The 13743-nt window shown below is 43.4% G+C and overlaps 1 protein-coding gene across 2 annotated transcripts in view; it reads right to left on the bottom strand.

Moving 5' to 3' along the window:
* Positions 1–7813: 7813 nt before the first annotated feature.
* AUH (AU RNA binding methylglutaconyl-CoA hydratase) overlaps positions 7814–13743 on the bottom strand; it is a 161668-nt gene continuing 155738 nt past the window's right edge. For both annotated transcript variants that reach the window (XM_055310430.1, XM_055310429.1), the window contains 2 exons: positions 12901–12948; positions 7814–8434 (listed from right to left, as the gene is read on the bottom strand). In XM_055310430.1, coding sequence (XP_055166405.1) covers positions 8357–8434; positions 12901–12948 — 126 coding nt within the window. In that variant the 3' untranslated portion in view covers positions 7814–8356. The remainder of the gene's footprint in view (positions 8435–12900; positions 12949–13743) is intronic.

The raw sequence follows: 13743 nt of genomic DNA, 5'->3' as shown, positions 1-13743 counted from the left end.
AATGAATGAACAGAGTATTTCCAACACAAAAAAAAGCCCAGGTCCAAATGGTTTTACTGATAAATTTTATGAAATGATTATAGAATTTGCACCAATCCTACACAGACTTGTTTTCTTAAAAAAAAAAAAAAAAAGAAGGGAACACTTCCTACATCATTCTATGAAATCAGTATTATCAGTATTACCCTGATACCAAATCAAAGAAAGATATCACAAGAAAGGAAACTACATAGTAATATTCCTTTTAAATACAAACCTGTAAATCTGGAACATGATATTAGCAAGCCACAACCAGCAAAAAAAAAAAAAAAAAAAAAAAAAAAAAAATTATACACCACAACCAAAGCAATTTATCTCAGGAATTCAAGGTTGGTCTAATATCTGAGAATCAATTAATGTAATAACATATCGGAGGTATAAAAAATAACCACTGCATGATCAAATCAACAGATGCTGACAAAAGGTAGACAGTGGAGTAGAATTAAGAGTTTAGAAATTAACCTTTTTGACAAGGTTACCAAGACAATACAATAGAAGAAAGAATGGTCTTTTCAATAAATAGTGCTGGGACAACTGGGTATCAACATGCAAAAAGAAGTAAATTGATTATACCTTTCACCATATATAAAAATAAACCAAAATGAATAAAAAATCTAAATGTAAAAGTGAAACTATAGAACACTTGGACAAAGACACATCTTTATCACTTTGGGTTAGGCAATGGTTTCTTAGGTATGACACCAAAAGCACAATGGAAAAAAAAGATAAACTTCACCAAAATCTAAAACTTTAGTGCTTCAAGGGACACCATCAAAGAACTGAAAAGACAACTCACAGGAGAAAAGATTTATAAATCATATATCCAATAAGATACTCATAACCAGAATGACTTGTATCCAGAATATATAAGGAAGAGTTACAACTTGATAAATAATAATAGTAATAATAATAATAATAAATGGCAACCCAATTAAAAATGGGTTTAAAGAGTTTGAATGGGTATTTTTCAAAAAAAAAAAAAACAAAAAGATATACAAATGACTGACATGCGTATGTGAGGATCTTCAACATCATTCGTCATTAGGGAAATGCAAATTGAAAGCACAATAAGGTGCCACTTCACAACTACTGGACAGCTATAATCAAAATAAGAGTTAATGCAGGTGTTGGTGAGGATGTGGAGAAATTAGAACCTTCATATGCTGCTGATGGGATTGTAAAATGGTGCATCCCCTTTGGAAACCAGTTTTGCAGTTCCTCGAAAAGTTATACATAAAGTGGTTGTATGACCCAGTAAGTCCACTTCTGGGTGAACATCTGAGTGAAATGGTATATGTACCCACACAAATACTGCACGTGCATGTCCATAGCAGCATCATATATAAGAGCCCCAAAGTAGAAACCACCCAAAAGATGGCCAACTGATGAATAGGTAAATAAACGGGGTATGTACATACAATGGAATATTTTCGGCCATAAAAAGGATAACATGCTGATGTAAACTATACCATGGAGAACCCTGAAAACATTACAGTGAGTGGAAAAAGCCGGCCATAAAAGGTTACCTATTGTATAAACCTATTTACACAAAATGTCTAAAACAGGCAAGTCCAGAGATAGAAAGTAGATTAGTAGTTGCCAGCGGTCGGTAGGAAGGAGCAATTGGGAGAGACTGCTAATGACTACAGGGCTTCTTTTGGGGCTGATGAAAATATTGTAGAATTAAACGATGGTCATGGCTGTACAGCTCTGTGAATATGCTGAGACCACTGAACTGTAGAGTTTAACGGGTAACTTCTATGGTATGTAAATTATGTATTAAATAAATAAATAAAACAAAAATATCCACAAAAATCACAAAGGTAAGTCTTCTTCAATTCTGACGGTGGGGCTGCAAACTCAGAATCAATTCAAACATTATGAAATACAGCCTCAAAATGCATCCTAAACATAACTTCTCCAGGTGCCAGCAGCTTTGGGGAACTGTTCTCACGGGAGACAAATAGACAAGATGAGGTCTTTTTCCTTATGGATGTGGCCCTGGTTCTGCATCTGCTGGAGGCCACAGAGCAAGAGAGGTAGGACCTGTCCCAGGCCAGGACGTAGCTTCTCCTCTCAGCTCCCTTCACCAGGACACTCCTCTTCCTCATGTTCACTTTCCAAGACTGGCTTCTCCCTGGGGGAAACCAGATACAATAAAAAAAAAATGTTGGTTTTGTTGAGTTTCATGGGAAAGTCAACACAAATGTTCCTAGCTACATGTGCAAATGTGTTTAAATACGTGTGAGAGGTCACACGCTCTGCCTAGACTCAGGAGGACAGCACAGTGGACAGGCCAGTGGACAGGGTAAAACTGTCAGTCGTTTTATAAGAGTGGTTTGAGGGATGCCTGGGGGGGCTCAGTGGTTGAGTGTCTGCCTTCGGCTCAGGTTGTGATCCTGGGGTCCTGGGATCGAGTCCTGAATCTGGCTCCCCGCAGGAAGCCTGCTTCTCCCTCTGCCTATGTTTCTGCCTCTCCCTGTGTCTCTCGGGAATAAATAGATAAAATCTTAAAAAAAAAAAAAAATAGTGGTTTGATGGTCACAGGCCATGCACACGCTCCCACAAAGACCAGAGGGAGAAAGTACGTTTTCACGTTGGGTGCAGACCTGCCCTGCTGTGCCAGCATCCAGGAGGGCCACCCACCACTGCGGCAACTACAGCTCTCTGGTAATCCGGGGATCCTGCCACCAAGTCAGATGTGGGCTGTCACTTCCGGTCTTCTATGTTATGTCACCCAACTCTTGTATTTTCAAAACGCTCAAATTAGGGCCACTTGTGAGCGAGTGCTAAGCTTCATAAAAAGGGTGTGTTTCAGGAAAGTGTTAATAGACAACTCAAGAGAAATGTGACTCAATCCAAGAGAGGCTGAACTTCTCGGGCCTGCCAACCCGCTCTTCACTTTCTGTAAACGCACAAAGGTCTCATTCAACTCGGCTCCAGGGCTGGAAGTGAAAGTGATCTGACTATTTTTGAAAAGGTCAGGAGAGTACACTTGCCCATCTTCAGATTCCTGTGAATCCTCTGCCTGTAGACGTCACGGCGACGGGCGTCCAGCCCCGAGCTGCCAGGGATGCCACCGCGATCCCACTACTGCTCTCGTCAGCGGCGGACAATCCCACTCGGCGACATGGGCTCACCGCGTCCGAGGAGCGTGCCACAGGGCGGCTTCCGGGCCGCGCATCAGGGCTGCACCTCGGTCCCTGCAGGGAAGCCTGCCCCGCTCCCGGGCGGCCGGAGTCCCCGGCATCTCCTCTGTGGCAGCCACACGACAGCCACTGGGGCCCGGGAACGGGCTGCTCGTCTCAGGGCAACGCCCCTCCCCAGCCCCCCGGGCCGGTACTGTGGACCTGGCATTTGGGCATGAGGCTCAACTTTCTTGAGATCCCCCGGGGACTGCTGCTTGGGGGCCAGCGTAGTTCTGAACCACGCTCCGTTCGGGGGTACGGGGACATGTACCTGCGCTGACCGGGCCCACCAGCGCCCAGGCCCTGCCCTGACGGCCCACCTTCCACGTCAGCCTCAGCGGCTTCCCCTACTGACTGTCCTCAGGTGTGTGCGTGGACAGCGCAGGGCGGCCAGTGGCAGTGGCACCGGGCCAGGGGCAGGCCCCAGCACCACATGCGGATCTGCCTTGAGACAGCGCCCAGCTGCCCCACTCCCTTTCCCGGGGTCAAAGCCAGGTTTCTGAACGCACCCGAGCCACCTTCCCCCTGACAAACCAAGTGAACGCGGCACCACCACACCTGTGGAAGACGGTTCTCCTGCCCACAGAGCCCGTCTGCACGGACGTGTCCCCTCTGTCTTTGCAACTGATCATGAGCAACAGCCGGATTCCCTGACAGGGGCTCAAACAGGCTCAGAGGGGTGAGCTGCTTAGCCCGGGGTGGGTCTCATCACCGATTCCAGAAGAAATCTGGCCGAAGAACTCCTGTGTGCTTTCCAGAGCAGCAGAGCGAATCCCCGACCAAACTGGGACTGAAGGCAAGCCTCGGGCTGAGTCCGCCTCTGGCCGAAGAGAGCAAGGAGTTCCCAATGCGGCCCCCACAGGACAGGGTGCTCTCAGCCACATCGGCTTCCTTCTTCAATGAGTAGCACCACTGACCTCAAACTCACACTCTGGTAGTTGCTTATGGGAGGTGATGCGTGGCTCGCGGCTGCCAGGGTGGCCCTGCGGACCCCACGGTGCAGGGATGAGACACCGGGGCTCGGAACGCAACGCCTCCACGGTCCAGCCGCCGACAGACCCATTCACTGGCCTTTGAGTACTGGACGTGGGCAGGCGGCCCGGCTGCGGGGAGGCAGCGCTGGGCGGGCAGCCTGCGCCGTCAGACCGTTTGATAGGCACAGGTTCAGTATCTCCCCAGTCTCGAGGACACCATGGGCCCAATCAGGCAGGAGGACACACATGCACGCACACACACACACGCATGCACAAGCACGCACACCCCAGCCGCCTCGGGCTGTCGCTCGGCTGTTTGCAGTGACCAGTAACTGCTCGCCAAGCGCCAGAGCCTCTCCCTTTGCGGCGCTGGGAGGAGCACACACTACAGTGCGTGGGAACAGCCGGGGGTGTTTGGGGCCTCACACACGGTACAAGCCCCAGGTCTCTCATCGCATCCACATCCATACCTTCCGTGATCTCGTCAGTGTCCCCCTGAACCAAAATGGACTGCAGAATAGTGTTTTCTGTATATTTTAAAAGGGATAAAAAAAAGGGGGGGGATGGACGCGCTGCCTTGCGCAGCCCCCCAGGGAACAGTTGGCTGAGGACGGCTGCCCTCCTACCTTGCCTCCTTAGGCTGGCGCTGCGGGGGCGGGTGCCACGAGGGCTGGCCCCCACCACCCATGGTACGGGTCTTGGGCTGTCCTTGGCATCGATTCTCCCCATCAGGTGCCCTGCTCTCACACGGCCTTGAGCATCACCTGAACAATAAAGGCTGCACGCCAGGTGCTTGAGGACTGGGAGCCCTCCCTCTAAGGGGCAGCTGCATTTCGGAAGGCTCCCGAAGGACTCTGAAAGTCCAAAGGATGGTATGGGGGATGGTGGGTTTTTAGGGCCTGAGACCCACAGGTCTTTTAAGCAGAGGGTTCAATCCCCAACATGCCAAACACAATCTGTAGCCTGTGTCACCTATGCAGAAAAGTGGCTCTCTGACCCGGTAACTTTAAAATGCTGTTATTTTTTCGCTTGCTACAAATGTATAATTATTCTTTGATACAAGAAAACAATTTCTTCACCGTTTTGATAAAGCCCAATAATGTTGACAGACACAAACATTAAATATTTAACTCGGTGGGTGACGAAGAAATAGCAGCATGATTAAATATTAGAGTGCCTTCCTGTCAGGATTTCTGGACCCCAGATCAGACCAATGACAGGACCTACCACCAGAAGGGAGAGAGTTGTGGTCAAGTGAGATAAAAGATCAACGGCCGGGCCAGCGGGGGGCAAGCCCACGACAAACCTAAGTGTCTGCCGTTGAGCACAACACCTGCGAGTGATACCCTACTGTTTCAGGTCCACCTAGAGAGTTCTCATCTGAGTGTGGCCAGGAAAGTGACCCTTAGTGACAAGCCAAGTTTTTGACAGAAGAGAGGGGGATAAAAAAAAAGGACCAAGGAAAAACATCTTTTTTAAAGAAGATTTTATTTATTCATGAGAGACACACAGAGAGAGGCAGAGACACAGGCAGAGGGAGAAGCAAACTTCCTGTGGGGAGTCAGATGTGGAACTCGATCCCAGGACCCCGGGACCCCGCCCTGAGCTGAAGGCAGACACTCCACCGCTGAGCCACCCAGGCGTCCCAAACCATCTATTTTTTTTTTTTTTAACACAATATGAACTTGAAATGATCCTCTAAATAACACAAATGACTCAAGACAATCTGAGTTTTCTCTATAGGCAATTATCACCCTTCTCGTCTGAGCGGCTATGGCTTGCACCCCTTCTTTCAAAGAAGTTACACATTAACGAGTGCTATGTGTTGCAGGACCAGCAGGTCCCCTGCTCTGACATGATGTGAAATGCTTTTCCCCTTACCTGGAACTGCGCTTGGTTAAGCATCTTCCCTCCAGGTCTTCTCCAACGTAATCGGGACACGTGGGGATCGCCACCGCGTTGCCAGCTTGCATCAGCTTCCTGTGGCTTCTGTGTGAAGACGGGCAAATGTGCAGCATGTAGGAGGTCAACTTGGGCAGCTGCTCTGCCCACGGGTGCAGTCCCCTCCCAGAGGACCCACAGGAACAGGTCCAGCGTCAGGACCACCCCAGCAAGGCTGCTGTGCCCAAGGAAAGACCCCGGCAAAGGCCAACGTCTACATAGACAACTGGGCAGATGCTTTCCCCTCGTCCTAATACAAAAAAGTCCATATGCTCTCAAGTCACAATGGGAAGATGTCTTTGCTTTTGGACACACTCCAGTGACTTAATCAGAACTTGCAGGAAATTCACCGGCACTCAATCAGCAACAGACTGCGTCCGTGAGAAGAGAGAAGTCATTCAGCACACACTTAATATTTTCCCCATTAACATAATTATTTCCCATGTGGTGAAAATCATGTGGCGTTTGGATGTGTCGCAGACAGAACGAAATGGCTCTGAAATCTTTAAAGCGCTATGAAAACAAGGGCCAGCACTTTACTTGCAAATTATCCTGCACAAAACAAAAGGCACGAGTTTTATCAGGTAACCAAGCATGCACCTCACTAAGATACAATCAGCAGAGCCGGACGTGGACTCTCATAAACTGCGTCCACAGGAGGCCACTCAGCTGCGCGCTGACCATAAAACTGCAGGGTCTGCTGAGAAGGTGACGCCAACTCTGCCCTCCCCCACCCCCCGCGGCCGGGCACAGTGGGCATCAGCAGACAGCAAATCCATGCTCATCTCTTGTAACGTGTTTCAAATGTAATGGAGAGTTCAATTTCCCAAAGCAGAAAACAACCAACAACAAAAAAACCCCTCAAAGTTTCAACGATTTTAAAAATTCAGTCTGTGTGCTTTCCAAGAGCAAGGAAGCTCCGGCACTGAGCGTGGGAATGCACACAACAGGCAGTCACCCACAAGCCGAGTGTCATTTCACGGCAACAAAGCAATGGTGTACTGTTGGGAGGGCAGTGGACACCCCCACCGTCTACAAGCAAGGAGGAGCACGTCTCACAAAAGTGGGGCTTCCCCAGTGCTGCCAAACTCAGCCCCGGACACAGCCTCAGAAGGTGGTATGGTCTGATAAAATAAAGCTAGCTCGATCGGTTCAGATAGAGAGCTATCAAGTTCTCCCCACTGCACACTGATCCTACGGCTGTGTCCCACACACTTCGTATCTGTCCCCTTCCCAGGCGGGGCTATCAGCTCAGACATGCCCCCGAGCCCCTTCCTTTCTAGTCACTTTGCCTGGCCAGGGGTTACAACAGGGAGACAGGGTGGCCGTGTTCACCTCCTGTCCTTACTGAAACCAGGGGCAAAAGCTAGGCAGCAGGAGACACTCCAGGCTCCACTCCACTCTTTATCCACAACCCTGAGCTGTTAGACCCTGGGCTGGGCCACCTGCTGGGTGGTCTTACATGCACACCCCTTCCAAGCAGGCCTGCGCTTGGCCTCCTGAGGCCTTGGGCCCCAGGCTCTGACTGGGCTCATTTCCCAACATTCACACTGTATTCTAAGACCACAGAGGTCACCTGATACAATGCAAAGGGGGTAGGTATCTCCTCAAATCCAACATGCAATGATTTATTCAGTTCAAAGGGAACGGGGTAAGAGAAAAATATCCAAGTTTTCTTTTCACCAATTTTATTTATATTTGGTAATTTTCACTCAGAGAATCTATCAGTTCCTTCTTCAGTTTGAGATGTATGTATATATGGACGTATGTATGTATGTATGTATGATCCCTTAGAAACTTTATTTGGTATAACTTCACATTTTTGGTATATAGAAATAATTTTATTTCGTTATCGCAGCACAGTAGACATACAATCAATATTATTTCCTAGAGTGTGCAATATATAAATTATTCACATTAAAAAATTAAGAACAGAAAGCCTCATATGCAGGAAATATTTAAAAATGTGTATGTAAGTTTGAATCTGTTTTTGACAGTATACACTACTAGCTTTATAAATCTGAATGGATATGATGTGATGCACGTTCGAACAAAGTACACAGAGGGGTCCACTCGAGATGCTCAATTCACTATACAGAGAACTCGCTCTTCACTTTGGTTATTGGGATTCCAGGTGCTGAGGCATACGTGGATCTGAAAGATACTTCCAGAAGTATATTTATTACACTGGCATTGGAAAGATTTCTGTGTCTTCTATTCTCCTTTATAGCGAGGGGGTCTTTTCTCTTTAAAAGCAAGAAGACCTTCAAGTCTGTCTTTTGTTGGAATAGTCTAGAGAAACAAAACATTATGTTACCTATGCCAAAAAGTAAAAACTTTAACAAACTTTATGCAAGAAGAACTGATCTAAAATTTTGAAATCTAATCATCATTTGAATAATTCTCTTACCAAATTCACCATTCTGACTCCAAGTACACTTTTCCCCCTATTTCAAATGTACTTTAAAAAACCAACAGACTTTATTTTTTTAGACAATTTTAGGTTTACAAATAATTGAGCAGAAAGTTCAGAGTTCCCATAGATCCCCTCGAACCTCCCAAGATCCCCCCCACACACTTATTAACATCTTGCATCAGTGCAGTATGTTTGTTACAACTGATAAATCAGTATTATCAATAATTATTACCCAAGCCTACTGTTCACATAGGACTCACTATGTCGTATATATCATGGATTTGATTTTGATAAATGTATAATGTCATCTATCCACTACTACAGAATCATACGCAATAGCTTCCTTGTCCTAAGCATCCTTTATGCTCCATTGACTCATCCTGTCCCCTGCTGCCTTTTCTAGAATCTGTTTTTGACAGTATACACTACTAGCTTTATAGTTGGAATCCTATAGTACATAACTTTTTAGATGAAAACCCTTCACTTTGCAGTATGCTCTGGAGGTTCTTTCATGTCTTTCTGTGGCAGGAGAGCTCATTTCCTTTTATCACTGAATGTGCCTCCCTTGTATGTGCCTCATTTTATCCATTCACCTATACTTCTTGGTTGCTTCCAAGTTTGGCAAATATGAATAGAGTTGCTAAAAAAACATGTGCAGATTTTTGTGTAGACATAAGTTTCCAACACATTTGGGTAAATACACAGAAGTACAACTGCTGGATCACGTGCTAAGATTATGCTTAGCTTTGTAGGAAATGAGCAAATTGGTATCTTGTTTGTGTTTGCATTTCTTAATGATGTATGATGTGGAGCATCTTTTCTATGCTTACTTGTCATCTGTGTTTCTAGGTTGGTGAGGTGTCTGTTTTACCAGTCCCTGGTCTTTTTTGGATATAAATCCTTTATCAGATGCATACTGCAAAGATCCTCTCCCAGCCTGTGGCTTCCCCACAATGTCTTTTGCAGAGTGGAAGTTGTTAATTTTAATGAAGTGAAACATCATTTTTTTTTCTTTCATAGATTATACTTTTGGTGTTATATCTTAAAGAAGTCATCGCCAAACCCAAGGATGCTGACATTTTCTATGTGATCTTCAAGAAGTTTTATAGTTTTTCATTTTTACATTAGGTCTGTGGCCCAGCTAGAGTTAAGTTTTTATGAAGGGTGTAACATCAGTGTCCAAGTTCACTTTTTTGTCGCTGAATGCCCATATGCTTCTGTACTACTTGTTTTCAAGACTATCTTTTCTCCACCAAATTGCCTTTGCTTCTATGTCAAGGACCATTTTATTTTCTGTGGGTCTACTTATATGACTATTTTATATGAATCTACTTCTGGGTTCCCTATTCAGTTCCACTGATGCATTTGTTTGTTCTTCTGTCCATTCCACAGTTTCAATTACTGTAGCTCTACAATAAGTCTTGAAGTTGGGTAGTGTCAATCTTCCAACTTTGTTCTTCAATGCTAGATTGGCTAATTCTAAGTCTCTGAACTTCCCATATGAACTTCAGAACTGGTTTGTCCATATAGATCAAGTAACATGCTGAGATTTTTACTGGGGTTGTATTGATTCTCTAAGTAAAACTGGGAAGAAGTGACTCTTTAGTAATATTGAGCCTTACTATCCATGAACATGGTATATCTGTCCGTTTACTTACATCTTGATTTCTTTCACCAGTTTTGTAGTTTTCCTCTTATAAGTCTTGTATTTTTTTTTGATTTATACTTAAGCATTCTACATTTTTTTTGTACTAATGAAAATCCTGTTATGTTTTTAATTTTAAATTCCAATTCTTCATTGCTGGCATATTAATCTTGTATCATGCAATCTGGCTCTAATTGCTGCTTAGTGGGTTGTTTGTTGTTGATACTTTGGGATTTTCATGGACAGTCATGTCTTCTAGGAAGTTTTAGTTCTTTTTTCCCAATCTTTTATTTATTTTTTCTTGTCTTACTACATTAGCTAAGATTTCTAGCAGATGCTGAAAAAGAGAAATGAGAGGAGATGTCCTTGCCTTGTTCTTGGTCATTAAGTATGATGCTAGCTGTGGGCTCTTTTATAGAAGTTCTTATCAAGTAAGGAATTGTCCGTTTAATCATAGTTTGCTGAGTTCTTATTATGAATGGGCATTGGATTTTGTTAAATGCTTTTTCCAGATCTACTGATACGATCACCTGATTTTTCTGTTTAACCTGTTGATGTGATGGATTTACAGTGATTTCTGAGTGCTAAACCTGGCTTGCAAATCTATAAAACAATCCCATTTGGTTCTCTTTAAATACTGTATACCTACATTTTATACATTTTCAAACAATTGAAATTGTTTTTATACATTGTTGGATTTGATTTGCTAATATTTTGCTGAGAATTTTTTACATCTACATTTATGACAGATAATGGTCTGTGGTCTTTCCTAAAATGTTGGGTTTTGGTATCAGGGTAATAGTGGCCTCAGAATAAGTTAGGAAGGGTTCACTTTGCTTCTCTTTTCTGGAAAACATCACTAAAAATTGATATAATTTCTTCCTTAAATGTTTGGTAGAATTCACCAGAGAAACCATCAGGGTCTGGTGCTTCCTATTTTGGAAGTTTATTAATTATCTATTTAATTTCTTTAACAGACATAGGGTTATCCAGATTATCTATTTGTCCTTGTGTGTCCTTTGGTATGTTGTGTCTTCCAAAGAATCAGTCTATTTCTTCTAGGTTATCAAATCTGTGGGCAGAGTTGTTTATGGTATCCGTTTATCATTCTCTCAATGTCCTTGGGAGCATTAGGGATGGGCTTTCTTGTATAACTGATATTGGTGATTTTTACCTGTCTTTTCTTTGGTTAGCCTGTGAAGTCTGTCAACTTTACAGATCTTACAGAGTCAATTATTTTGTTTTGTTGGTTTTTTTTCCCTTTTTTTATTCTATTTCCAATTTCATTGGTTTCTGTTCTAAATCTTATTTTGTCAGCAGTAGTGACTTTGAATTCTATTTGCTTTCTTTTTTCCACCTTTTTTTTTTTAATATTTTATTTATTTATTCATGAGAGAGAGGCAGAGACACAGGCAGAGGGAGAAGCAGGCTCCATACAGGGAGCCTGATGTGGGACTCGATCCCGGGTCTCCAGGGTCACGCCCTGGGCTGAAGGTGGAGCTAAACCGCTGAGCCACCCAGGCTGCCCCTTTTTCTACTTTCTTAAAGTGGAAACTTATGATTGACTTTAGATCTTTCTTCTCTCATATATGTATTCAGTGCTAAAAGGCTGTTCTAAGCAGTGCTTTCAATAAATTTCTACAAATTTTGAGAGCTGATTTTAATTTTGGCTTAAAAACACTGAATTCCTCTTAAGCCATCCTCTTTGAAAACATGTGTCATGTACAAATACGTTGCTTAACCTGAATTAAAAAGACTAATCCCACCATTAATAGGTGTGATTTCCCAGCTATCCTTCTGTTTTGATCTCTAGTTTAATCCCACTATGGTCTGACAGGATGCTCATCATCACTGTTCCTTTACATTTCATATGGTGTGATTTATGGCCAAATATACTTCTAATTTTTTTCTTTGGAGTCTACGGCTGCCCACTGGTAAGAAGTGCATAATTTACTTCATTCGTGGCATGTGCTCATCAATGACAGGTGGCAATTTATACATACAGACCAGCCGCAGGGAGCACTCTAGCCGTCCCTCCTAACTAATGACACTGCTGTACTTAAATGGGAGCTGAAGTACTTTCCAATATTCACAAAAGGTAGGACAAAATTCTCTTGCTACTTTGGATGCCCTAAACGAAGTTACATTTTTTAGAAAACAAGGGAGGAAAGAAAAATGGGAGATTTGTTCCTCTATACAAAGTCCTACTAATTTGTGTAAAACACGAATTTTTCTGTAAAACAGAAAACTGTATACACTGTTAGGGAACTTTCAGTGAGCAGGAGGAAGGCTCAGAACCAATGAGTCTCAAATATGGATGGTCCCACAGCAGGCCCACGTTTACCCTACTGCCCTCCTCCCTTCTGTCTACACTGGAGTGAAGGTTCAGACTGACACCCATAAAATACAACATGAGCTAGAGATAGCTACAGCACGAATGGTACTAACTTAATAGTTCTTTAAATTATTCAGACAAGAGACATTCCTATATGGAAGAGAATCAGTGATAAGAGCTGGTAATAGTCAAATAGCAAAAACAACTCATTTCAACCCATTTGTATGATTTTAGGAGAGGCATGAGCATAATCTTGCTCAGATATATATATATATATATATATATAATTCATTTGACTTGTACAAAAGGTAAACATAATTTATAAGAGGTACCCTCACTAAATTTGTGGCTGCATTACATACCTGAGCATAACAAGCTTCTTCTATGGCTAATCCTGTTACTAAATCAACCTGCGGATAAAAGCATAATTAAATTTCAGCAGGAAATGCTTTTTAAAATATGGAATACTCAATATAAATTCAAAGTAGTAATGCTTCTCTCCAAAGCACAGTAACACTTCTCCAAAAACACACAATTCCTTGATCTGATACAGCAAATTGGAAGTATGACCAGCATGAGAATTCTGGAACTGGGCTGCCGGGTTCAAATTCTGCCTCTACCACTTGAGCGCTGTGTAACTTTGGGTAAGTTAGTTACACAATCTTTGCCTGAGAGAACAAATGGGGGTAAACTAGGTAAAGCCTTTATAAAGCATCTATATACGGCCTGGCATGTGGTACAGATCATTTAAGGCATTTGCTGTTAGTATTGTTATGATTATGTGAGAATTTTTAAAAACCATTCAACTACTTTGTAAATTTTTAAAACTGTGTTTATTGCTAACAAATTCAATCTCTTTTTATTGCTATGAAGCCCATGAAGATATGGTGGCCTCTGGTATGTAAGGAAGAAGTATCTTTCTTCAAAATTCCATATCTAACCAATGTAACTGCTGTAATGAAAGCTCAATATACAGAGGTGTCTGCATTGCTTCCTTGCCCTGCCTACTTCTCTCCTGGCTCAGGGCCTCCACTCCTCAGAAGCCAGCTCTCCAGGGTAACCCGAGGATACCCTAAAGACCTGCGTTATTTAATGCAGGCTCCCTGCATAAAGCACATTGAGACATTAAAGGTAGAGAGAGGGCCTGGCTCAGCTCTGAGCCTGAAAGTTCTCCTCAGAATGTTTTTTTAATAACACAATACTGG

The sequence above is a fragment of the Nyctereutes procyonoides genome, unplaced genomic scaffold (assembly GCF_905146905.1).
Source record: "Nyctereutes procyonoides isolate TBG_1078 unplaced genomic scaffold, NYPRO_anot_genome, whole genome shotgun sequence".
NCBI lineage: Eukaryota > Metazoa > Chordata > Mammalia > Carnivora > Canidae > Nyctereutes > Nyctereutes procyonoides.
This window is presented reverse-complemented; position numbering and strand designations above follow the sequence as displayed.